A 21,993-nucleotide genomic window follows, 5' to 3' on the forward strand; every position below is an offset into this window, starting at 1 on the left:
TTTACTGTTTCTGAACATTTATTGAGCGTTTCAAAGGAACAAAGAATGTGACTGCAATGGCAATGTCGCACCCTAGCGGCAATACGGGCGCATGACAAGTGACGTTCACGCAAAAAAGAAAAAAGACACAAATTATAAAAGAGTGAATAAAGAATCATCTAAATATGATTATGAATGGTAAGAAATACCTAAAATCTCATTAGATCATCATGTGCTCATATCAAATCATAATGAAATGGACAGTTGAGATAAATCGATATTAAATGTTAAGATAAAATATTTAAATATATATATTCAATGTTTGAATAAAATGTTAAAGACTAATGGAAACGTCACTTCTTGTTATGGGCTATTCTGCAACATAAAATGATAATTAAATCAGTATCTTGAAATTATTTCTGTAAGTAGGCTCTTAATTATAAACTCCGTGTAACGTATAGCGACCTGGCAAATTTAGTCAGAGAAGACCAGAAAGCCCTGGTCGATCTCTCGGCGATCTTCTCACTTCTGTTCCTTCCTTCTCTCCTGAGACGCCATCTTCAGCCACTCGGTCACGTGTCTCTCGATCTCCTGCAGGGATGCAGATACCGTGGTGAGATTGTTAACAGATTCCCCCACCCCCGCAGTAATCTGGTGATATAGTGGAAGGAGTTCCCACTGTTGAGGACTGAATTGTTCAGATATTTTACCGGAAATGGTCACATTTACTGTCTCAAAAACACCTAGTGTGTATGTTTTTACATCCGGGCCAACCTGGAGCTCTCAGGTGCGTGACGCCTCTCCCTTGTGGCCGAATCGTAACAATACAATTTTATTTAAACAGGTTTCTTGTGAGCCTGCTGTCCACCAGGGGTGTGTTGTTATAGCGGGAGTTTGGTGCACGCTCGTGCGTGTGAGAAGTGTACCGCTCTGGCTGTCTGGAGTGAGCTGCGGTCTGTGACTCTTTGGCTCCTCATGTCCGCACAGTGAGCAGTGTCCTCGATGAAAACGACCTGGTCTCCACTTCTGTCCTGGGTAACTGAAAGCTCCTTCCACGGATCAATTCCGCCTGTTATTAATATTGTACGTGTAAATTCCTCAACTCTGGGATTAATGCGTTGTTTGGAAGAAGAAAAGATCTCACCGTTGATGTAGAGGACCCTGTGAGTGCGCGGGCTGTCCCCCCCGTAGTAGGTGTTGGTAAAGGCAATCTGTCGGGCCAAGGAAGGCCGGGAGACGCCGAAGACTGTGGGACACACTTCAGTCTCGAACTGCAGGGTCACCATTCCCGAGAAAGGACAAGTGGTGTCCTCACAGGTCTGGACTGGAAGCACACGACAAGTGTCAAACGAGACGAAGAGGGTGGCAGAGGGTGTGTCTGCTGAGCTGTGGATCGTACAGAAGCCAAACTCGGTGCAGGTCTGGTAGGTCCACTGTCTCACTGAGCGCCGGCCCGCGTGTGGGGAGGGGGAAGTGTCCATCAGATCCTTCAGTGTTTTCTCATGAGAGACGTCCAGACATGGTTCTTCGGTGATGGACCGGTAGACCTGCACAATCAGATAAGGAATTATTTGGTCCCACAATTCTGCTGATGAGAGCAACACTGGGTTTTCATTTCATTCAAACTTTCCCAATAACATGCCAACAGCGACATCTTGTGGTCACAATATAAACTACAACTGCGGTCGGTAGGAACAGGGAAGGCCAAAATGACTTGTTTCTCCCAGCATGTGCAAGGAGGAAAGGGACCAATAATAAAATAAAGATCGAGCTGTATATTTGTTAGGGATGATAGTTTATCAGTGGGAGTGTAAAATACCTGTGCAAGTTTAACAAGGCGGTTGTAGGCATCCGCCGCCTTCTGACAGGTCCCGTTCGTAGAGGTCATGACCTCACAGAGGTCACTGATGGACATGAACACGCCTTCTTCGTTGTACTGCACAGCACCCATGAAGATGCCAGCCAGTTCCTGCATCAGCTCAATCTAAGATGAAGGTGAGATTATGTTCCCACTGGAGACAGACTGACACCTCCGTCTGACAGTCCTCACCTGGTCGTCCAGGTTCTTTGGGGTCTGACAGCAGCCGAAGTCTGAGGCCACCTGGCTGACGTTGCCCATCATCAGCGCCGCTTCCACAGCAGCAAACGCTTCCTTCACAGCATCCAGACACTAGAAAAAGAGCATAAGAGTCAACTTACTGCCTCCTCCACCAGCTCAGACGGCATCTTCACACCTTTGCTGACCCTCCAACCGCCTCATTAGCGAGACTCAAACCAACAGTCTGAAACAAAGAAAATCACCAGATTAACAGCTTTAACGGTGCATTTTGAAACAAATGCTCATGTACAGGCCTAAGATCCCAGTTTGGGCTTGTGTAAATTACAACAACATTACATCACTGTAAGCAGAGAAGTCCAGCGTCGCCTTGACGGGAGCTGATGATGCCACAGCTCCAAACACCAGGTGAGGAAACTGCAGGAGCACAGAGCAGAACGTGGGCAACAGCAGGGAAATAATGGGACTTTTAATATGTGTTTGGAACGACTATTTTAATAGTTATCAGAACTATTAGCCCCATCTGGCACCTGCCCTCTGAACCAGGCAGACAGAGATCCAGAATACGAGCCTCCGAAGCTGATCCAAGTGTTCCTCTGGCTCAGATTGAAGCTTTGGCTGATGTGTTGGTGAAAAGCAACCAAGTCAGCAAGTCTAAATAAACAAAGAAGTATGATAAATAATAAATAAATAAGTTCAGGAGCGGCCACATGTGTGACAAATGTCCTGAATTATGAATGTGCTTGATAACGAGATCAAAAAGTGGGAAAAATATGTGTGTAGAAGATAAAGTGATAGCCCACACACACACACACACACACACACACACACACACACACTCTCACAGAGGAAGCAGCACTAACGCTTGCTTGCTGCTCAGGTTCTCCAGGTTTTCTGTTTTGAGCCCATCGGGATTTATGCTGTCACCATAGAAACGATGCTCCAGAGCCAAGAGCAGCGCTCCGTGTTCTCTGGCCATGTCGACATGGTGACCTGTAAAAATGTCGTCAAAGCGGGTGGAAGAGACAGAAAAAAGCCAAACATTTTCACACACACCGATTAGTGACGGTGAATTTGACCTCTGGATTTAAAGATGTTCTGAACCTTAAGAGATGTTCATCATCTTTAACCCTCAACATTGTTTTACAGGCAACATAAAGGCGAGAAACCTAAAAACCAAGTCACCTTTTACAGTTTCTAACCTGCCTGATTAGTTAGTAGTAGTTCAGTAGCCTGATTAGTTAGTGGTAGTTCAGTAGCCTGATTAGTTAGTAGTAGTTCAGTAGCCTGATTAGTTAGTGGTAGTTCAACCGGGTGGTTCAGTTGTACCTGCCAGAACGTCAAACTCAAAGATGGGCCCCTCTCCTCCGATGTAGAGGAACACGGGGCCGTCGGGACCCCGGCAGAACGCCTCGTTCACAAAGAACCTCTGGAAGTGAGACAGAGAGGAGACAGATGAGGTCACGGCGAGGGCGGCGGCGGCCTGAACTGACAGCGAAGGCTGAAGGAAGCTGATGGGTGGAACACTCGTCTGTCAGTGGCGTGCAGAGTTGGGGATTCTGAGGATTTCTCAGGTTTAGGGTGTGATGCAGGACCTTCGAGGCTTTGCTGGGATGGATAAAGCTTCACAGAAATAACATTGCTTGATGCTCTAAATAAACGTCTGAGCTAACTGAGAGCGCGCTGCTGCGTCTTTGGTCGCCATGTTTTCGCCGGACTGGGACCGTTTCAGATTCATCCTCCACCTGAGGGAAGCTTCTTCGGTCCCGGGGGTGGAAGTGGTCGAGCGGCTGGTGAATCTTCCCCTGCGTCACGTGTTGGAAACTCTGGCGTCCGGCGTTGGTCAACAGCTGCTTGGCGTCCTGCAGCTGGGCGCCGCGCACGCGTTCCTGGATCCTCCGCAGGCTTCGTCCTGCCGTCAAGAACGAGAGACAATGGCTGGCAGACACTCTCAGCGCTGCTTTCCCAGAGGATTCTGCATCACCAGCAGCTTCTTGTTTGTCTTGGAACTCAAATCTGACACATGCAGTGAATAAGAAAATAAAAAAAAAGGAGATTTAGCAACTCACCAGCGTCCACACTGACGAGCAGCGAGACCATCAGAGCTCGCACTGGTGAAAAAGTGCTCGTCATCATTTCAAATCCTCTTATGAGAGCGATAAAAGTGGCTCACAGAAGTGGCTTATATAGCCTGTGGAGAGGGCCGAGCTGTCATGTGACCTCTGCTTTATGGTGATCAGCAGGTTTGAGCGTCGGCTTTTGTGTGTAACGAGATCCGTGTTTGGGGTGATCGGATCGCACGTTCCGTTCCATCAGGATCACGATGTGCTGCGATTGGCAGAAGCCTCTCCGACCCCCTTAGGGCGGCCTCGGGACCGTACGTCACAAGTTTTGACATCCCGTTGACCTTTGACCTTTAATTCAGTCCGGTTTGATATTTGTCTTCCCGGGGGGAAGGGGATGAACTCGGGGAAGTGACCCGGGTGACCCTAAAAGACGTGTGAAGGCAGATATTAATGTTAATGTTCTCCACGTTTGAGCAGAGTCGTGGAACACCGGAAGCTTGTTGAATCTGTTTAATTACCCGTAAATCATCATTATTACCCATAAATCCCCACCATTATCGGTCAGCAGCAGAACGAGCTCGTGTCACGGAGGACTCGCTCGAGTGTGAGGACAAGCTGTGAAGATGCTGCTCAAGTTCTCACACCTGCATGAATAGTTTGTTGCACGAGGCCTGAAAACAGAAACGCCGGGAAGGAGCCGATTCTTCATCATGTCCACGACTTTATTCACAGAAACATTTCAATGGCAGACAAAATATACAGATCAAACCTTGTGGAACAGACAGCGGGTCTATTATGCTGACTTTCGGTTAACTTTAGTCCAGGCTCAGATTTTGGACTAAGGCTTTAAACATCGTTTTACAAAACATTCTAAGAGTGATGCTGTTCCTTTATAGATAACACGTGCAGGAGGGGAAGCAAAGACGTTCTTTCAGAAGGACCCACAAAGGCATTGTTGAAGAATGTGCAAGAAGAAAAACACATGAAAAAAGAAAAATTCCACGGGAGGTTGAGGAAAAGGAGAAACACGCCGGGATCAAACAACCAGCCAGCAGACGTTTCCAATTCATGAGATGAATATGGAGAAGGGAAGGAAGCCTGTAAGCTGGTGGGGATGTGAGGTAACCAGAATAAGAGACGGTTCACCCTCAGGGGGAGGAAGGGAACAGTCACCTAGACAACACATGGAGGCAATCTTCTCCTCCAGTGACAGTAACCACTGTAGAAAACCCAGAGGAGGAGGAGGAGGAGGAACAGGGGGGGAGGAGGAAGAACAGGGGGGGAGGAAGAGGGGTGGAGGAGGGGGAGGAAGAGGAACAGGGAGGAGGAACAGGGAGGAGGAACAGGGGGGGAGGAGGAGGAAGAAGAGGGAGAGGAGGGGGAAGAGGGGGGAACAGGGGGGAACAGGGGAGGAGGGGGAGGAGGAGGAAGAGGGGGGAGGAGGAGGAAGAGGGGGGAGGAGGGCGGCTCTGGAAAGTAGAAGTCATATCAGCTAAAAGATGCTGCTACAAGGAAATCCTGTGAGGGAAGCAGCTTAGTGCTGCATCACTCCGGACAATAAAAATGAAAAACTACGATTAAAGTGCAACTCAGACATGATCAGAACCACAAGGGGGAGCTACAGTGTCCCGGGTGGCGGCGTGGACGCGGGCGGGCGGCGGCTACGCCTCGTCGCAGATCAAAGTCTCCACCACGAACGTGTTCTCGAAGTGGCGGATGGTGTGGCAGTCCTTGGTCTGGCGCTTGCTGACGCCTGGGAGGGACACGGGGCGAGACACAGGAAGTTGTTGAGCGCAAGCCGAAGCCATCAAAGGATCAAAGCCCCGACGTAACAACACACTCACGTCTGTGGGAAAGGCGGCGGCTCAGGCGGTAGGTGTCCTTCCCGTGGCACAGGCGGTAGATGAACGGTCCCAGCTGACGCATGTTGTGCACTTTCCCAGTCACCACCATCTCCTCGTGGATGATGTAGGTCTGAGGCAAGTACGTTCCCTTCTGCAAGGTTCCAAAACAACAGGCTCACGAGGGAGGACATCGCGCCAGGCAACATTAGCATTAGCATTCATTTAGCATTTTCTGTTTCAGCGACGTCACCTTCACGTTGACGAGAAGCTCCCAGAGGTTGCGTGGAGGCATCACCACGGTGGTGTTCAGCTCAGTGACGTAGCATTTGTCCAGAGCGATGTCGTGGTAGGCGGTCAGTCCCTGAAGACAAAGGTCATTAACGTCAGAAGGTCGTTCCAGAGGCGCAGCGGTCGCCTGTGCGTCTCCTCACTCTGTGGAAGTCGTGAATTATATCGGCCGGGTCGCTGCCTCCGAAGTGAGGCACCGGCACGCTGATCTTCTCGTAGTTGTCCTCCAGGTAGATGCCAATGTTCTCCTCCAGCTGTTCGGGCCCACGCAGCGGCGCGTACGCAGAGTCTTCGTAGAGGACACTGCAGTGGAACAGGTTCTCCCTGGGGTTCTACACACACACACACACACCACACACACACACACACACACGTTCAACCAGGGGACAAAAGCCTGACGCAGCGCTACTGAACCTGGAATGGTTCTTACGTGATGTATGAAGTAGTAGCGGTACACGTAGATGGAGGCCAGGACCAGACTGGCCATGAACACAACCAGGCCAAAGGTCAGGCAGCACAGGCCGTTGAGAGGAGACTTCCTGGGCCGCAGGGGCAGGACCAGCTCCTCCTCGTCCTGGGAAAAAGAAAAACAAACATTGATACGCAATCGCTGGCGAGACAGACAGACGGTTCCGGTTCTGCTGCGGCCTGAATGAACCCACGTCTGCAGGGAGCAGCCAGAGATGAGCTGAGTAACGCGCCAGACTCCCCCGGTCTCGCGCTCCATCCGCGCGTGGGCCGCTCCTGGCAGAGCGCTACTACAGCTGACTGGGAAGTCAGAGTTGTGGGAAGACTTCATGGAAGCTCGCCACTCTACGCCACTGGGGGGGGGGGCATTTGGAGACAGGGTAGACGAGGACAAGGCGACAACTGTGCATGTGTGAACGCGCACTTCTTTGTGTTCTGCGGCCCCGCGGAGGCACAGAGGCTCTTTCACAACATGTCCTCGCCGCTAGACTTCTCACGCCAAATGTCCTCTAGAGGTTCCGACAGGGACGCTGCGAGGTTCGTGCGCTGCACGCGCACATCTGCCATTTTGTTAGACAGCGGAGACCCGCAGTTTTCCCTGGAATCTTCATTCGTGTCGCTTTCTATGCTTATTTAACTGTTAATTCTGAATCTGGGGCGCAATAGCCCTCGGTTTCCGGACCATCTGCAACGCCCGAGGGGACCGCAGCCTCGCGCGGGCGCGCGTTCGGTGCACCGAGCACGCGGGGCCGCAACGTTCTGCGTGTTTTGTTTGCGTCCTAATGGCGATGGATCCCGCCAGGACCCCCCCCGCGGATCACCGGCAGGCGGGCCCGCGGGCCGGCCGGGCAGGAGCGCACCGGAGCGGGCCGGGGACCACTCACCGCGGCGTGCGGGATCAGGACCTCGCTCTTGTCGTTGTCCTTCTCGACCTTCTGTCCCGAGACCGACTGGAAGGTGATCTTCACCATGGTGTCCGTCGGTCTGTCCGTCCGTGTGCAGCAGATAACCTCCTTTATCTTCACAGCCTCCGCTCGTCGACAGCTGAGCCGCTTGTTTTTGTCTCCGTTTGCCGGAAGTGTTTTTTTTAAACCGACCAGGTCTTAAAGGAGCAGTCCGCTCATTTATGTCATATGACCCGCTTTGAACAGCTGGAGTTCCTAATTTCACTGTCGTATTGTTCTAAAATGACGGCCATTTCCCGCTTCCTTGTTTAACATGTTTGCTCAGTCGGGGCCATTTAAATGTGACTTTTAACTCATTCCAACCGACCGCGGCGCACAAACATCAGTCACACAGGCGAGTTGTTAAAAACGACCACAGCTTTATTTTATTGCAAAGGTTTTTTCTCTTATCTTTATTTCCATTGCAGGGCCCAGGCCTTTGACACATCTGAAAGCACCCACACACACGCTCAACGCTCAGAGGAGTCGAATTTGGCATTAAAGCTTCACAGCTAAGAGTTTTTCGTCTGAAGAAACAATTCCAGTACAACTGTAGTACAGCATCATGCACAGCCAGTGCAGGAACATGCACGCTTAATGACCTAAAGAGTGTCTGAATGTGTCTCTACGGCTCATCAGCTGACATCTGTCGCTCAGAATGAAGGAGTTTGTGGCGGGGGAGGATTTGCTCAGCACCGTTAACACTCACACCCACAATGCTTTAATTGTACTGGAATTATCAACCCTCACAAAAGCCAGAAATGATATGATGGCGATTAAAGTGAAAGAAAACGAGAGGCGGGGAAACCCTCCGCTCCGGTTTGGTGAATTGAGAAGTGCGCGCGGGCGACGTAGCGTGGATGATTCCTGAACCGGTCCCTCCCTTCCTCCCCTGACCTCCTCACCCCTGCCAGTTTCCAGCAGCCAGAGAAATACAGTGGATGGAGGCTTAACAGACCAGGAGCGTAAACCATGACATTCCTCCGCTGTACAAATTGTTAATATCCTATAGGTTAGCTAACGTTCAGCTGGCCCCTTTACGTTATGTACAAGGAAAACCCACCAGCAACCACTTCAGCAGGAGAACTGGGAGGCAGAAACGACGCCATTTGTCTCTTTTATGGTTTAGAACGAAATGAGTACAATTACCTGAAAACCTGGCGTTAACCTACATACAATATATTTATGACGAGGTGAAACCAAACTCTACAAAGCAACAGAAAAGGCATATGTACACGTTCACCCTGTCTCAGAGAACAATAGACACCCCATATTTGGGATTCACCAAATCCATCGCTCACCCCTCCCCCGCCGTCCTCCGGCGGGGCGTTCAAGTGCCGCAGGGCGAGGGCGCGCGCAGCTCGCCGGCGTGGAGGTTTATGCTGGATGAAGGCATCGAGGCGGCCTCAGGTTTTCCCAGAGTCTGTGGTGCTGGAGCCGGGCCGGGCCGGGCCGGGTCGGGCCGGGCCGGGCGTGGATCTGTCGTGTCCGAGGTGGCAGGCGCCCAAACGCTCCGGCGCTCGGCTCGGTCGGAGCGCCGAGGATTCAGGATTCAGCCGGAGGGACTCAGAAGGGATGTTTTCTGCCGCTAGCTCTGCGACCACAACAGCGACGTCTCAATGTGCAGGGAAGCAGCAGCATCTATTGTTTTCTGTTGTTTCTGTTGGAGGAGTTGTTGTTGTTGTTTTGTTTTTAAAAAAAAGGTCATATTTAAATGTTTACTAAGAAGCAGAGGAGTTGCCCAATTCCCTGAGGGGTTTGGGGTTTTTTTTTCCATGTTTTTTTTTTGACAGAAACCAGAAAAAGCAGCTGCTGATGGGTCCGTCAGGCGGACCGTGTCTGGCGCACGGCCCCGATGGCTCCGCCCCCCCCCGAACGCTCGCCACGCGCCCCTCAGGCCTCCTGGGGGGCGGGCCGCTTGAGGTCCCGGATCTGTTTGACCAGGTAAGTCTTTTCATCGTTGAACTGTTCGTCCTCTGTCCTGTCGTTCTGGAACTTGCTGAGGAACTCGATGAGCTTGGCCTGGTTCTTCAGGAGGATGTCCAGGATGGGCTGAGTCTTGTTGGGGTTGGCCACAAACACCTGAGGAGCAGAACCACAGCACTGAAGCGAGCAGGACTCACGGTTGCCAGGGCTACCAGTCACCTTCGGCATCTACCTTAAACACGTGGAAGGCCTCGAACTGGATGTTGCGGCTCTTGTCCCGGAGCAGGTTCATCATTAATTTAAGATTCTCCGGTTTGCTGATGTATTTCGTCATGATGGTGAAGTTGTGCCTGTCGAGCAGCAGCTCCCCGAGTAGCTGAGGGACAAACGCGGTTGTAGATGTTGAAATGACGGCTAATCCGAACAAGGACGGGGCAACGAGGCGACGCCGTCGTTGACACCGTCACAGATCCCGTCGTTAAAAAGCTCCCTGGAAACAGACGCCAGGGTTCTTACCTTGAGGGACTGTCGTTTAGTTACGTAGTTTTCCGAGTGCAGCAGCTTCTCGTACTCGCTGAAGAACTGGAGAGAGAAGAAAGGGATGAGTCAAGCGATGGTTTCCCTCACGGCGGCCGTCTGGTGTCAAAACACGGTGACGGGAAAATGAGACGTTCTCTCTGAGACCGACAGCAAACAGCCGCCCAGGACGCACTGAAACCGCCATCGTGGAGGGCGAGGAGTCGCACAATCGCTGCCTCGTTTAACGCTTCAGATGCAAGAACAAACTGCCAACATGTGCATCCAACTCACACCTCAGAATAGGTCCATCGGGCCTCAGGCATAAAACCACCGTCTCTACCGCCCCCTGCTGGACTCACCTTGTCATAGAATTGCTCCAGAAACTCGGCACTCAGTAGTTTGTGTCTCGTGAGAAGGTCCTGAAAACAGAGCACACAGATGAAGAAGAACATCAAAGATCTGATTAAGCTGCCGCTGCTTTGATGTCTCCATTTGATCCGCACATGACCGAATCGCCAGTCACGCGGTCACGTGACTCCGCTCACCTTAAAAGTGGCGAATGCATCCGAGGCGATGTCGAACGTCGACATCTCCACGTATCTGAAGAAGTCGTAGAACTGCTCGGAGTAGAGCGTGATTTTAGCCAGGGGTTCGTGCCGGATGCACTCCCTCAGCATGATGCCGCAGTTCAGGGCGATCTCCGCAGACTCGTACCTGCAGGGAGCACAGCGCCGTGCACACCGCCGTGCACGGGCGCGACACAATCACGTGCTGCTGCTCACCTCCGGAGAGAGAGAAACACAGGAAGTCGGGATAACGCCTGTCATAACTGTGGTTTGCCTGCGCACGGCTGTGGTAGCACCACCTTCCTGCACCAGGAGTCAGAACCGGATTCAAAGACTAACTCCAACAATCGAGTAGAAACCCCCAGTTTCAATGACCGGGCCTGTTCTCGGACCTCCTCCTGCTTCTACAGTTGTAAACCAAGTCGGTCCTCTCTGCGGTACGTTAGCGAGAACGAGCGTTTACCCTTTGAGGAGCATGAAGAGGATGTTCTGCTGGGTGCACAGGTACTCCACCGTGGGCGTCCTGGTGCCGATCTGGCGCCTGAGGATGTTGTTGAAGATCTGAGCCACGTCTTTCTTTCCCTTGGGGTGACAGATAATGCACAGATCACACACACACACACACACACGCACACGTTCTCCGGGACATCCCAAAGGTCCATCGGGGTCTCACCTCGAAGTCGATGAGCTGCAGGTCAGCGACCAGCGTGCTGAGCAGGCCGCTGTTGTAGAGCTCCTGAGCCAGCTGGGCCACAGCTTCCGTCTGGGGCTCCTTCTCGTTGGTCCCGTACAGGATCTCCTTCATGGCCACCAAGCTTTTCGACACCTCCTCCGTGGCCTGAGTCACACACACGCCACTTGAGGCCTCTCCGCTCGCGTCCCCCGGGCGACGAAGGTCGGCCCGCTCAACCTACCTTCTCGGCTTTTTTGTCCGAAATGTCGTGCTTCTCCAGCACCGTCATGCTGTCCTTCAGGTTCTTGACGATGTCCGCTGGCGACTTGTGGGACTTGCCAAAGGGGAACGGCATGGCGGAGCGTTACCACGAGCAACCAGGGAGCGGACTGTCCACCTTGAGGGTGGGATGGACAGAGACGTAATGATTCAGGAGCCGCAGTCGTGCAAACACGAGTGATAACGCGCGAGTCTGGACAAGAAGCGGCGCCACGACGCGACGCTACTCTCGTTTCATCAAGTCAAATTACCGGCGAGGTTTTGGGATGCAACAGGTAGAAATATGAGCCGCGTGGCGCCGGCGTCCGGCGTCGAATCAAGACACCGTTGAGGTCACATACATCTCCGATCTTGAACGCCTCGTCGGGAGGTTGCGCAATTTTATGAATCACCTTCTGTAAATGATTAGACACGCGGCGTTTAATCCGGATTCTCTGGGCGACCTCCTGGAACCGTTTGATCGGTCACACTCAGCTCACGAACTCGCTTTAAAGAGCAGCAAGTTTGCGCGACCAGGCGCTACACACGGAACAGATGTGGCGACCGTATCTCCCCGCCGCCCCTCTCCGCCTCACCTAACGAGGACCCTTATCTGCACGTCCCCGGCCCACCCAAGCACCTCCTGCACGCCACAGGGCAAAGTTTCCCCGACAGCTACGAGCTGCTCAAGTGTAATGACGTCACTACAGTGTGGAACTATTGCTTAACCCTTAAAGTGTGTCACATTCAAAGCAAAATGACCCCGCGGCTGCTCTGAAGCGCACACGCCTGATACGGAGCGTCACGGGTCCAAGAGGCTGACAACCAACCTGTCGTCCTGTCGGGATCCTCTCAACTTTGAAGGCAAACCCCCGGAGCGGTCACACTTCCCCAAATGCCTCGGCTGCAGGTCCACATTTAGAAGCGCAGCGTCGGGGCCAGGAATATGAACCTGGCCCCCAGTGGGAGGCGCCAGATGCCACTCACAGGGGCCGGGTCATGTGTGACGGAGGGGAGGAATAAAAGCTGCCCCAGGGGTCATCGAGCAACAAGCCACCTTTGCTGTGCTCCCACGCACAAGGAAACTCCGCCAGGTGGCCAAATCCTCCTTTCAGCTGGGCTAATGCTGGTTAATGTAGCCAGCAGGCAGCACAACCCGTCATAATCAGTGACGCAAGTGGGGAGCAAACACATATGGCACGAGCAGAGAACTCAGACGGTACCTTTCTATTAAATAATGACTCAAAAACCAGGAGAGGCGTCGGAGGAGGGTGGATGACCCCTCCCTGCAGACACCAACCCACTTCTTACAGGGTGTTTATGCACCCGTGTCCTGTTTGACCGTGTCTACAAGCTACTCAGCCGCTTTAATTCCCATCACTCGCAGGTTCTATGCAGAGTAACGCGAGCGGAGCCGCTGCGGAGCCGTGGCCCCGGGGCCGAGCATGAGGCTGACATGAGCACCGCCCCTCTGCTAGCACGCCTGCTTTGTGATGGGGGGGCGCCTCGCATCTTCGTACAACGCTGGCAAAAGGCTCACCTGCCCGTCAAGTGCGCGCAGCACACGCACGGCGGCGCAAATGTCGAGCGGCAGCGACAGATTGGGGCTTTTCCTCAGGGCGAGCTCGGTAGTTGGGGGCGAACTAACGTGGCCTTCAATCACAGTCCCCCGAACGACGCTTCCCACCGCTGCTACCGTGTTTCTAAAAGTGCATGTGTGCACTTTAACCTGTCGACACCTCGGATTCCTCGTTTGGTCTCACCCGCGCTACGTATCTAGCTGCTTAAGCTTCATTTATACGAGCAATAGAGGGCACAAGTAAGCACAATGACGGCGAAAAGCCACGTAATGTTACGAATGGCAGCTAGCTAGCTAGCTAGGTTAGCAGAGCGTTAGCTGGGCCTGGCGGCGGTCGAGCTCCAGCCCGGGGAGCAGGCTGGCTTCACATAAGCTGCTCCTTCACGCCAGCAAGCAGGAACAAAGTTCGGGAAACCGTTCAGAGCGTTACCGAGTCTAACCTTCGCGTTGTGCAGAAGTAAATTAGCTTTACCCCCCCCAATGCGTGCAAGTCTTTATACTCAGGAGAATACCTTGTAAAGTGCGTTTTCACCAGTTTCCCCCCGATTTGTCAAGGCGAATCGGGTCCTCCTTGAAACAAAACAGGTTCCTTATCCTTGGCCGGTGCCTCCCCTTGTTCGTAACTTACAGTAGTTGGCTGTGAGGCCCCTGGTTCCTACTTCTTTCTCCGAGCCGGACTGCTGATCGGTGTCTCCAGCAGCGGGGAGCTTGTCACTGCACCAGCGTCGGTCGCGCCCCCTTGTGGCCGCCCCGAGTCATGACAGGAATGATGTCGGCGCTGCAGTGGCGGCTGGCGGCCAGGTGGCGTCGCTGTTGCGCCCTGACGTCAGAGTCGTTTATCGCGATGACAAAATGTCGTTTTACGGGAAACATCAGCTTAATAGAGTTTAGGAGAAAGGGTTGAGACAGAACTATCGAATAGAGGAATATAAAGAAACAAGTCTTTGCGATAGTATTAATATTATCCATTCAAATGACTCAGCCATATTCTTATTCAATCAGGCACACCTACGGTCTGAGGGGCAACTCAAGAGGAAAGAGGAATTAAATTACATCCATTTTAACAAAGAGAAACAAAATGAGTGCTTTTCTACAATCAATTGAAATGTAAATATAAAGCCTTAGCAACATTGGGTCAAAAGACAACTAGTGTGCGTGTGCATGGCTGCTTTTAAACACATGTTTTGTGACCGTCCACCTGGCGCTGGTCATCCACTGGTCAGCTACCAACCAGCCCCCCCCCCTCCTCCTCTTGGCCGCTCTGTCCACTCTCTCTGGAGGTTATTAGGTTTTTCATGCTGATCTGATCTGACAGAATAGGGGTCTTTGTTCGGCTTCAGTTCCCACGACCCGCCGTTCGCCTGCCTGGCAGTCGCGTGGCTCTAAAACTGGGGCCTTCAACTGGCACAAAGTGGGGGGGGGGGGGGGGTACAACCTGACATCTGCTAACCAACAGCTAACAGCAGATGTTGGACATTAGAAAACAGACATTGATCAAAGCAGGGTGAATAATCAAAGAGGGAAAACAGCTTCAGGTTAAACACCAAGATGCATCATCCTCTCCACTTCTCCTTGGCCTCCTTATCGGACAAGTTCTGTCATATAGATTTGATAGATGTTTGCCTTTTAACACATTTGACAATATTTTCAAAACATCTGCCACTTAAGTTGAGTGAAATGCCACCCCAAGCAGGAACTTGTTGCTCCAATTAAAGAGTATTTTTGTTTTTCATTCTATTGCCCAGCATTGCTGAAGAGCGTGGCCATATATGATGACCACGTGTTATCATATATGATAACCACGTGTTATCATATACGTCCTCATCCCTGGGAGAAGAGGAACCCGGGTGGAGTGGTGGGTGGAGCGGGCAGCTCGGTGTCAGGCTGGACATCTGTCGCCTGCGGATTTCTTTCTGGGCCCGGGCTGTGGGTTCTTGAATGGAGGCAGTGACCTGTCAGTCTTGACTGATCGGAACCCGTGTGTGGGAAAATCCCACAACCAAAGAGTTGGAGCATTCACATGCTAATTGCGGCTGATAAATAAGGGGGCCGCGCCGCGCCGAGGGCCCTAAAGAGGCGCTGGGATCCTGGGGAGAGGACGCAGAAGCGCACAGACCAGCAGAAACATGACTGCTTCATCCATGGAGCACAGCTCCGGCAAACGCTCCCGGGCTAAAGAGGAGAGGAAGGTATTTTAGTTCTGGATGCATAAAGACCGAATTTTGCTTTTGGATCAAGCCTCCGCGCGTCGTGCCCCCCCCCCCCCCCCTCGCTGCGTTATTACGGTTGTTATTATTGTCCCGTCACAGATGAGGAAACCACTCATCGAGCGGAAGCGGCGGGAGAGGATCAACAACTGTCTGGATCAGCTGAAGGAAGCCGTGATCGGAGCTTTCCAGCTGGACGTGAGTATCAGCACCCACGCACGCACGCACGCACGTGTTTCACACCCACCTGGAAACCCGCTTCACACCGGGACCCGTCTCTCAACAGCAGTCCAAGCTGGAGAAGGCAGATATCCTGGAGATGACAGTCAGGCATCTGCAGAACATCCAGAGCAGCAAGCGCGGTGGTAAGAATTCACATTTGGGATTTTTCTCCCTTTTCCTCTCGACCATTGTAAGATTTATCGATGCTGCAGGCAGCACTTAAAAACCTTCAAATGAACGTGGGAAACTGTCGGTAATAAAACATTTAACATGTTACATTTGCGCTGCCTTAGCGCCCTCAGAAAGTAGTTTTAGACCTGTAAGGCGGCGGCCACCAGGGGTCGCTGTAACGACGCATCTCCACCTCTCTCCCTCTACAGAGGTCACGTCAGGGCTGGAGGCTCAGCAGAAGTACAGCACAGGCTACATCCAGTGCGTGCACGAGGTGCACAACATGCTTCTCACTTGCGAATGGATGGACAAAACGCTGGGCTCCCGTCTCCTCAACCACCTGCTCAAGTCTCTGCCCCGGTCCGCGGACCACTGCCCCCCCCAGTCCGAGCTCCAGCAGGACTTCCTTCCACATGCCGACCAGGGGACCAGCGTAGCCTTGTCGGGGGAGTCTGTCACCAGTCATCTCCAGAGGAAAAGGCCCCCCGCCCACGTGGCTGATCCCAGCCAGAGCCCCCCACCCCATGGCCCCCAGCTGGGCCTGCTGGAGATGTGGAGGCCCTGGTGATAAGTGCTGGAGCGATGCGCGTGGCTCTTTACTAGACTCTTTTATGTATCTTATAGATGCTCAGAAAACCAATGTGGGGCAGTTTTGTTCCGGTGATCATTATTGTAGACGTGCTATAATATACAGATCTTTCCTCTGCTTCCCTTCAGAAGTTCATTTCTTGTAGCCTGTTTTGTAGAAGGCTCTTATTAATATTTCAAGTATTTATTGTATTAACCGCTTTATTTATTTTATATTATGACTTTGCTTTTAGAGAATTTCTTTGCATTGCATGGTCCCAGAATAAAGTAATAATTTAAAAAAAATCTATTTCACAACTAGTGTCTTATTTTTTTCTCCGTACTAACTTTAATAGACACATAATTGCAGCCACTCGTTAACTCAACAACACATAAGTTCATCTTTAAGGAAAATATGATTCTTTTTGATATGTAAATGTAATTTTACAACAGCCAATCTAATTCTGCTTTAGTATCCGACGAATAAACTGTAAATTTAGCTCGATTAAATGACTCAAAAACGTTCATAGAATCACGAAAACTCGGTAAATTACTGCCCCCTATTGACCAGAATAGGTACTTCCATTAAATTTATCACACTATAAAAAATCTATCACTTGATAACTTAATTTTGGACTCGCCTTAATTAAAAGTATTCTATTTTTTAATTACATGTTGCCTAAGTCTCAATGACTGCAGGGAAGGTTGCAGGGCCAAAACCGCGAACTTAACATATTAACAATGATTTTTATTTTTTAATGTAATAAATTGAAAGACTATCCCTGGCACGCAGTTTAAGATTACAACACACAAATGTCAAGTTTAACCCTTGTGTGGTGCTCGTTTTCACTTTTTATTAAAAGAAATAAAAATAAGTAATAAAAATAAGTTCAAAGAAATAAAAGTCAGTAGTTTTGAAAAACCTTGCTTCACTTGTAAATTTGTTTCCTCTCATATCTTGATTTTAATTGATTTTCTTTATTATGTTTTAAATAATAAGTTATAAATGTGACCTAACAAAGGTAAAGGGCAAATATTAACCCTATATATTGTTTACACTGCTTGTAATTGGGATAAGGTAAACATCTGTTCAGTATTTTAACATAAACGTGTTGGATTGTGAGGCATTAAAAGCCACAAAATGCAACGGGTCCATCAGACCCACAAACGCTGGCTGAGTAGCAACAATATGAACATTACACGAGGGTTAAGTCAGGGTCCGTGGAATATGTGAGCTGTACAACATGCCAGGAAAGATCTAAAATGAAAGGAAATTCCGCCATATTTGCGCATTAATAAAGAGATAATTCATCACAGTGATCTGCAGTACAGAGGCGCATCTGTTCCCTTCCAGCACTGTTGTTACCGTTATTATTGGCCACCACATGGAGCCAGGGGCGGCCCGGGAGCGCGGGGGACGCCGGGGCCCAGGGCAACAAAAGAGAGGGGAGCCAGCTGCTCCCCACAGCCTCCCCAGTCCTCACCAGTGAGCTCTCACACAAGCATCCGGGGTGGCGACGCGCCAAACACTCCGTACTTTAAAGGTCTGATTGTGGAGGTGGGAGTTTATTATGGGGTGTGGAGGGTAATGGGTGCCTTTCTCGGAAATGTTGCACGTAAAAGAACACACGAAGCATTGCGTTTACCTGACAGGTGGCAGGGCCGTGCATGCGCGGGCCCTTTCCTGAGAGCACTGCTCCATTGTGGGGGGGATTTGCATGACAATGCCAGTAGAAAAATAACGAGGGCAGCGGGCTGAGCTCCTTCACTGACATAAACAAACAGACATTACACACAGGCAGCTTAGCCGAACCTGGACCCCCTCAGCTCCCAGCTCCGGTAATGATGTTTAAACTGCACCTTCAGCGCGCTAAGACACACACATGGGCAATATCATGCCGACTTGTGCTGAAGCACATGCGGGCAATGTGAGAATGCAGCCGCATATGCGCCCTGAAACCTCCGAACAAGACAGAGAACAAACGAGGCGCAGGCCAACACCTGTCGCTTTCTTTGGAGAAGGGCCCTTAATTCCCCCGGCTGATTCAGTTTGGGCCGAGGGGCCGCCAGCAGCAGCAGCTGCCAACTGAAGGCATCGCGTTACATCCAGCAAACAGGGGAAATCTGCCGAGTCCCCGACACAAAAGGCCGGCTGATCGAATAATGGGACAGAAAAATACAATATAAACACAAAACACACACACACTTGCATTCTGAAACGAGCTTAAGTGCAGTGAATGAGCTCAGTCACACGCGCATTTGTGTTTAACCACTAAGGAGCTTCTTAAAATGACAACAGCGTCGGGAGAAACGGTGCAGGACTTTGGTAAATATGTAAAAAAGAAAGGAACCATATAATATTCTGCTTCTGCAGATTTGTGTACACGCGGTTCCAACAGCGAAAGGAGCCCGACCAGAGAAAGAGACACAGCAGACTGTCTGATTAAAGCACATCCAGTGGCTCGGGGCGCAGACTGGGGCCGTCCGGAGACAAAGGCTGTGCGCGCTCATTGGCTGCGGCCGTGTGCGCTCTGTTGTTCCCCGGCGAGAGCGACTCGGCCCCCATTCACATGTTAATAAGCCCCTATAAATACTAACAACAGCCACTCAGACCTAGCAGCACGTCCTTTTGGAGTGCACAATAAACGCAGGGTGCCTCGCCTCGCCTGGGAGTTTGTCGATTTGTTTTGTTCTTCCGGAAACCGGTTCCGTCTGCCAGCTGCTGCCTCCTCACTGAGGAAAAACGCAGCAGCGGTTGAAGCTACACGACCAACATGGCTCCCTCGGCCCGGTCAAGCCACACCGAACTCGACATGGACGGAGATGAGTTCGACTTTGGGCGTCAGAAAACGGACAGAAAGGTGCGTTTGTCCGGCCGGAGCCGGTGAAGAGGACGCGGCGGAGATCCAGGTCGGCGCCGACATCTTTCTTTGGTTTCTGACAGTTGTGGTGTGAATCTTTGCAGATCCGGAAGCCGCTGGTGGAGAAGAAGAGGCGAGCACGCATCAATGAGAGTTTGCGGGAGCTGCGGACTTTGCTGGCAGACACAGACGTGAGTAGGACGCGCGCACGGCGCGTCACCTGCCCGCACAGGTACGCGGTGCCGGTGGTTTCTGACGCTCCTCGTCCGTTTCGACAGATTCACTCCAAGATGGAGAACGCGGAGGTGCTGGAGATGACTGTGAAGAAGGTGGAGGACGTCCTGAAAGATCAAACCCAAGGTACGCGCACCTCTGGGGCGGGGTCACGTGTTTGGAGACGTGGAACAAACCTCACCACGCTCCTCGCTGACTGCTTTGATTTCACTGCATCGCCTCACGTCTTTTCATCCCGCAGAAACAGAGGCGCTTAACAGAGAAGCCAACGAGAGGTTTGCGGCCGGCTACATTCAGTGCATGCACGAGGTGCACATGTTCGTGTCCAGCTGCCCGGGCATCGACGCGACAGTGGCGGCGGAGCTGCTCAACCACCTGCTGGAGTGCATGCCCCTGAACGAGGACCACCTCCAGGACACGCTGATGGACCTGATCGCAGACACGTCCGGCAGCGATGGCGGCACTTGGCATGGTGGCGGCGAGTCCCTCTGCGTGACCTTGGAGTCCCCCAGAGGACGCAGCGGGTTGTCCGCCGTCCTCTCCCCGGCTCCGTCCACGACGTCCAGCGAGGACTTGTGCTCCGACCTTGATGACACCGACAGCGAGCATAACCAGAGTTCCACCGAGGGCCTGGAGCACAGAGAGGGCCTGATGACCTCCTCGCGGTCTATGTGGAGACCCTGGTAGGGTTTGGGGCTTCAGGTGGGATCCAGGTTGGAGGGAGTGCATCGTATTGGAATGGAGAGACAGGAATGTGTTTTTATGGACTCATTTCATCGCAGCAGCATGGGCAGAAGGACCACGGATTTCCTGGAACATGTAGCAAACCATTACTGGAATATATTTCATCCACAGCAGGTTCCTGACCCAGTGCTTCTGCTGGGTGAGAGCGCCTCTGTTGCCTGCTCCTACTTTTATTTCCTAGTATTTTTTTTCCCACTCATCTGTTGTGACTTTGGAGGACAGAAGCTTCTGTCTCAAAACTCAATGAAGAACCAACAGGGAATAGTTCCGATGTTGTCAATAACGTTGTGTACATAGAACATTGAGAAAAGCTCTTTTAGAAACTGAGAATACCTTTGATTAATATAAATAATTCTATTGTATTTCATACAACCTGTAGTTTGTTGGAGCGGTAGCCTTGTGCAGAATGAACACCGTAGCTTTAATGTGTAGAAATGCTAGTAAATGTATGGAACTGCTAAATAAAATAACCTTATTACAACGCCGACGCGCCGACTTTGACCTGAATCTTTTAACCTTTTGTGCAACATCCTTTGGAGGATAATTTGGTCACTCCGATTTAGGCCATAAGCACATTATTTGACTCGCTCCCTTTACACAACAAAGATGCTCATAAACCGGTCGACGATGATCTGTTGGATCCTGTCACGACCAGTTGCTAACGTCCTTCCATTAGCAGCTGCTTTGAAATGGTTGGGAGGGGGGGGGGGATTAGCAATGTTCAGGTTCCAGATGATAAACTCCTATTTTGTTCGTGTTGCTGTGTGTTATCGGAAGACGCCGGAGCGCTTGTGGGAATCATGAATGAACAGGAAGATGGACTCTGCCTGTGTGGGTGCGAAGATCAGAGGGATCCAGTCTAATTGAAATGGGAGCAGCCAAGAAACAGTGATCAAAGCTGCGACCATTTGACAGAGAAGCGTCAAATGGTCGCAGCTACACAGGATACGAGGCAGCTCGCGGTCTTCAAAGGGCGTTTGACTGACACTGGATCATCCAGACACCTCCAGGCCTGGAAGGAGCGACAGGAAGGCAACTCTACTGGATCGATACAAGACCATCAAAGCATCCATCAAGCTACTTAACCATCAAAAATGGTTGCCTTTAATGGAGATATGTAACAGCAGTTTAAATGTTAAAGCCAGTCCGGAAGGCATTTAGAGTCTATATTGTTTTTGCTCTAACAAAAAAGTGCTCCTCAAACCACAGATAAGATATTACTGTTAAGGTAGTGGAGACTCTAAATTAAGATGTTAACCTTCAGTCTTCCGCCTTCCTTGCTGATATTGCTGAACGCTGTTTTGGTTTCTGCTGGTGTAAAACAACAGCCCGGTGAGAACTTTTGTCGTGGAGGACGAATGAAACTCCGGTCACACGTTATTCTGGGCAGTTGGACACAGAAGTTAAGGAAAACCTTTGAAGACCTTTGGGTTTGGCCAGAGGAGGCAGGCAGGAGGGAGGTGAAAACGCATTAGATGCGGTTTGGTTTTGCGAGTGTACGTCTGAGTCCTGAGGTTATATAGGTCAACAGTTGGTGTGAGAGTAATTCAACGGCAGAGGTGAGCATATGGTGCTGAAACCTATCCCCCAGGGGCGGCCTGCCACCCTCAACTGTCTTCGACTCTGAGGCAGACACAAAATACGCCACCATGAGGGCAAAACTGTCATTAGTACGGCAACTTAATGAACTTAATACTTCTCTGCAACTTAGCACACGTCAATTGAGCTGCTCTATTTGGACTGTTAATGTCTGTGAGACTTGAGGGAACAAAAACAAACGTTCATGCTTTGTTTATCCAGTTAATTTACCAAAAAAGCTGC

General features: G+C 51.1%; 5 protein-coding genes across 6 annotated transcripts; 2 read left to right on the top strand and 3 right to left on the bottom strand.

The window, feature by feature from the left end:
• LOC130535313 (thymus-specific serine protease) lies at positions 1-4,080 on the bottom strand (the record flags this gene model as incomplete). The annotated part of the gene is made up of 12 exons (XM_057050306.1): positions 1-570; positions 906-1,048; positions 1,124-1,303; positions 1,379-1,526; positions 1,799-1,963; positions 2,030-2,149; positions 2,214-2,261; positions 2,375-2,452; positions 2,566-2,689; positions 2,899-3,028; positions 3,365-3,464; positions 3,781-4,080. Coding segments are annotated over 12 exons (1,605 nt in total), but the record flags the coding sequence as incomplete, so codon positions are not given.
• A 1,455-nt stretch (positions 4,081-5,535) lies between these two features.
• Positions 5,536-7,790, bottom strand: itm2ca (integral membrane protein 2Ca). Its single transcript, XM_057050449.1, has 6 exons — positions 7,586-7,790; positions 6,664-6,807; positions 6,377-6,565; positions 6,196-6,306; positions 5,946-6,096; positions 5,536-5,854 (listed from the first exon to the last, which is right to left on the bottom strand). The coding sequence occupies exons 1-6, from the start codon at positions 7,670-7,672 to the stop codon at positions 5,763-5,765; spliced, it is 774 nt and encodes a 257-aa protein (XP_056906429.1). The 5' UTR covers positions 7,673-7,790; the 3' UTR covers positions 5,536-5,762.
• Positions 7,791-8,005: 215 nt separating this feature from the next.
• Positions 8,006-13,919, bottom strand: cab39 (calcium binding protein 39). The gene is made up of 9 exons (XM_057050447.1): positions 13,679-13,919; positions 11,571-11,726; positions 11,330-11,494; positions 11,120-11,238; positions 10,636-10,804; positions 10,450-10,509; positions 10,088-10,153; positions 9,804-9,947; positions 8,006-9,727 (listed from the first exon to the last, which is right to left on the bottom strand). The coding sequence occupies exons 2-9, from the start codon at positions 11,682-11,684 to the stop codon at positions 9,539-9,541; spliced, it is 1,026 nt and encodes a 341-aa protein (XP_056906427.1). The 5' UTR covers positions 11,685-11,726; positions 13,679-13,919; the 3' UTR covers positions 8,006-9,538.
• A 1,138-nt stretch (positions 13,920-15,057) lies between these two features.
• her8.2 (hairy-related 8.2) lies at positions 15,058-16,639 on the top strand. 2 transcript variants are annotated; one of them, XM_057050452.1, is made up of 4 exons: positions 15,058-15,355; positions 15,476-15,571; positions 15,663-15,738; positions 15,976-16,639. In XM_057050452.1, exons 1-4 carry the CDS (start codon positions 15,293-15,295, stop codon positions 16,332-16,334), a joined length of 594 nt encoding a protein of 197 aa, XP_056906432.1. In that variant the 5' UTR covers positions 15,058-15,292; the 3' UTR covers positions 16,335-16,639. The 2 variants fall into 2 exon arrangements, with proteins under 2 accessions (XP_056906432.1, XP_056906431.1); XM_057050451.1 differs by having other exon boundaries at positions 15,065-15,355; positions 15,660-15,738.
• A 2,222-nt stretch (positions 16,640-18,861) lies between these two features.
• her13 (hairy-related 13) lies at positions 18,862-20,659 on the top strand. Its single transcript, XM_057050450.1, has 4 exons — positions 18,862-19,194; positions 19,299-19,385; positions 19,473-19,554; positions 19,670-20,659. The coding sequence occupies exons 1-4, from the start codon at positions 19,108-19,110 to the stop codon at positions 20,113-20,115; spliced, it is 702 nt and encodes a 233-aa protein (XP_056906430.1). The 5' UTR covers positions 18,862-19,107; the 3' UTR covers positions 20,116-20,659.
• Positions 20,660-21,993: the final 1,334 nt, after the last annotated feature.

This window comes from Takifugu flavidus, chromosome 12 (assembly GCF_003711565.1).
Source record: "Takifugu flavidus isolate HTHZ2018 chromosome 12, ASM371156v2, whole genome shotgun sequence".
In the NCBI taxonomy this organism is placed as follows: Eukaryota; Metazoa; Chordata; class Actinopteri; order Tetraodontiformes; family Tetraodontidae; genus Takifugu; species Takifugu flavidus.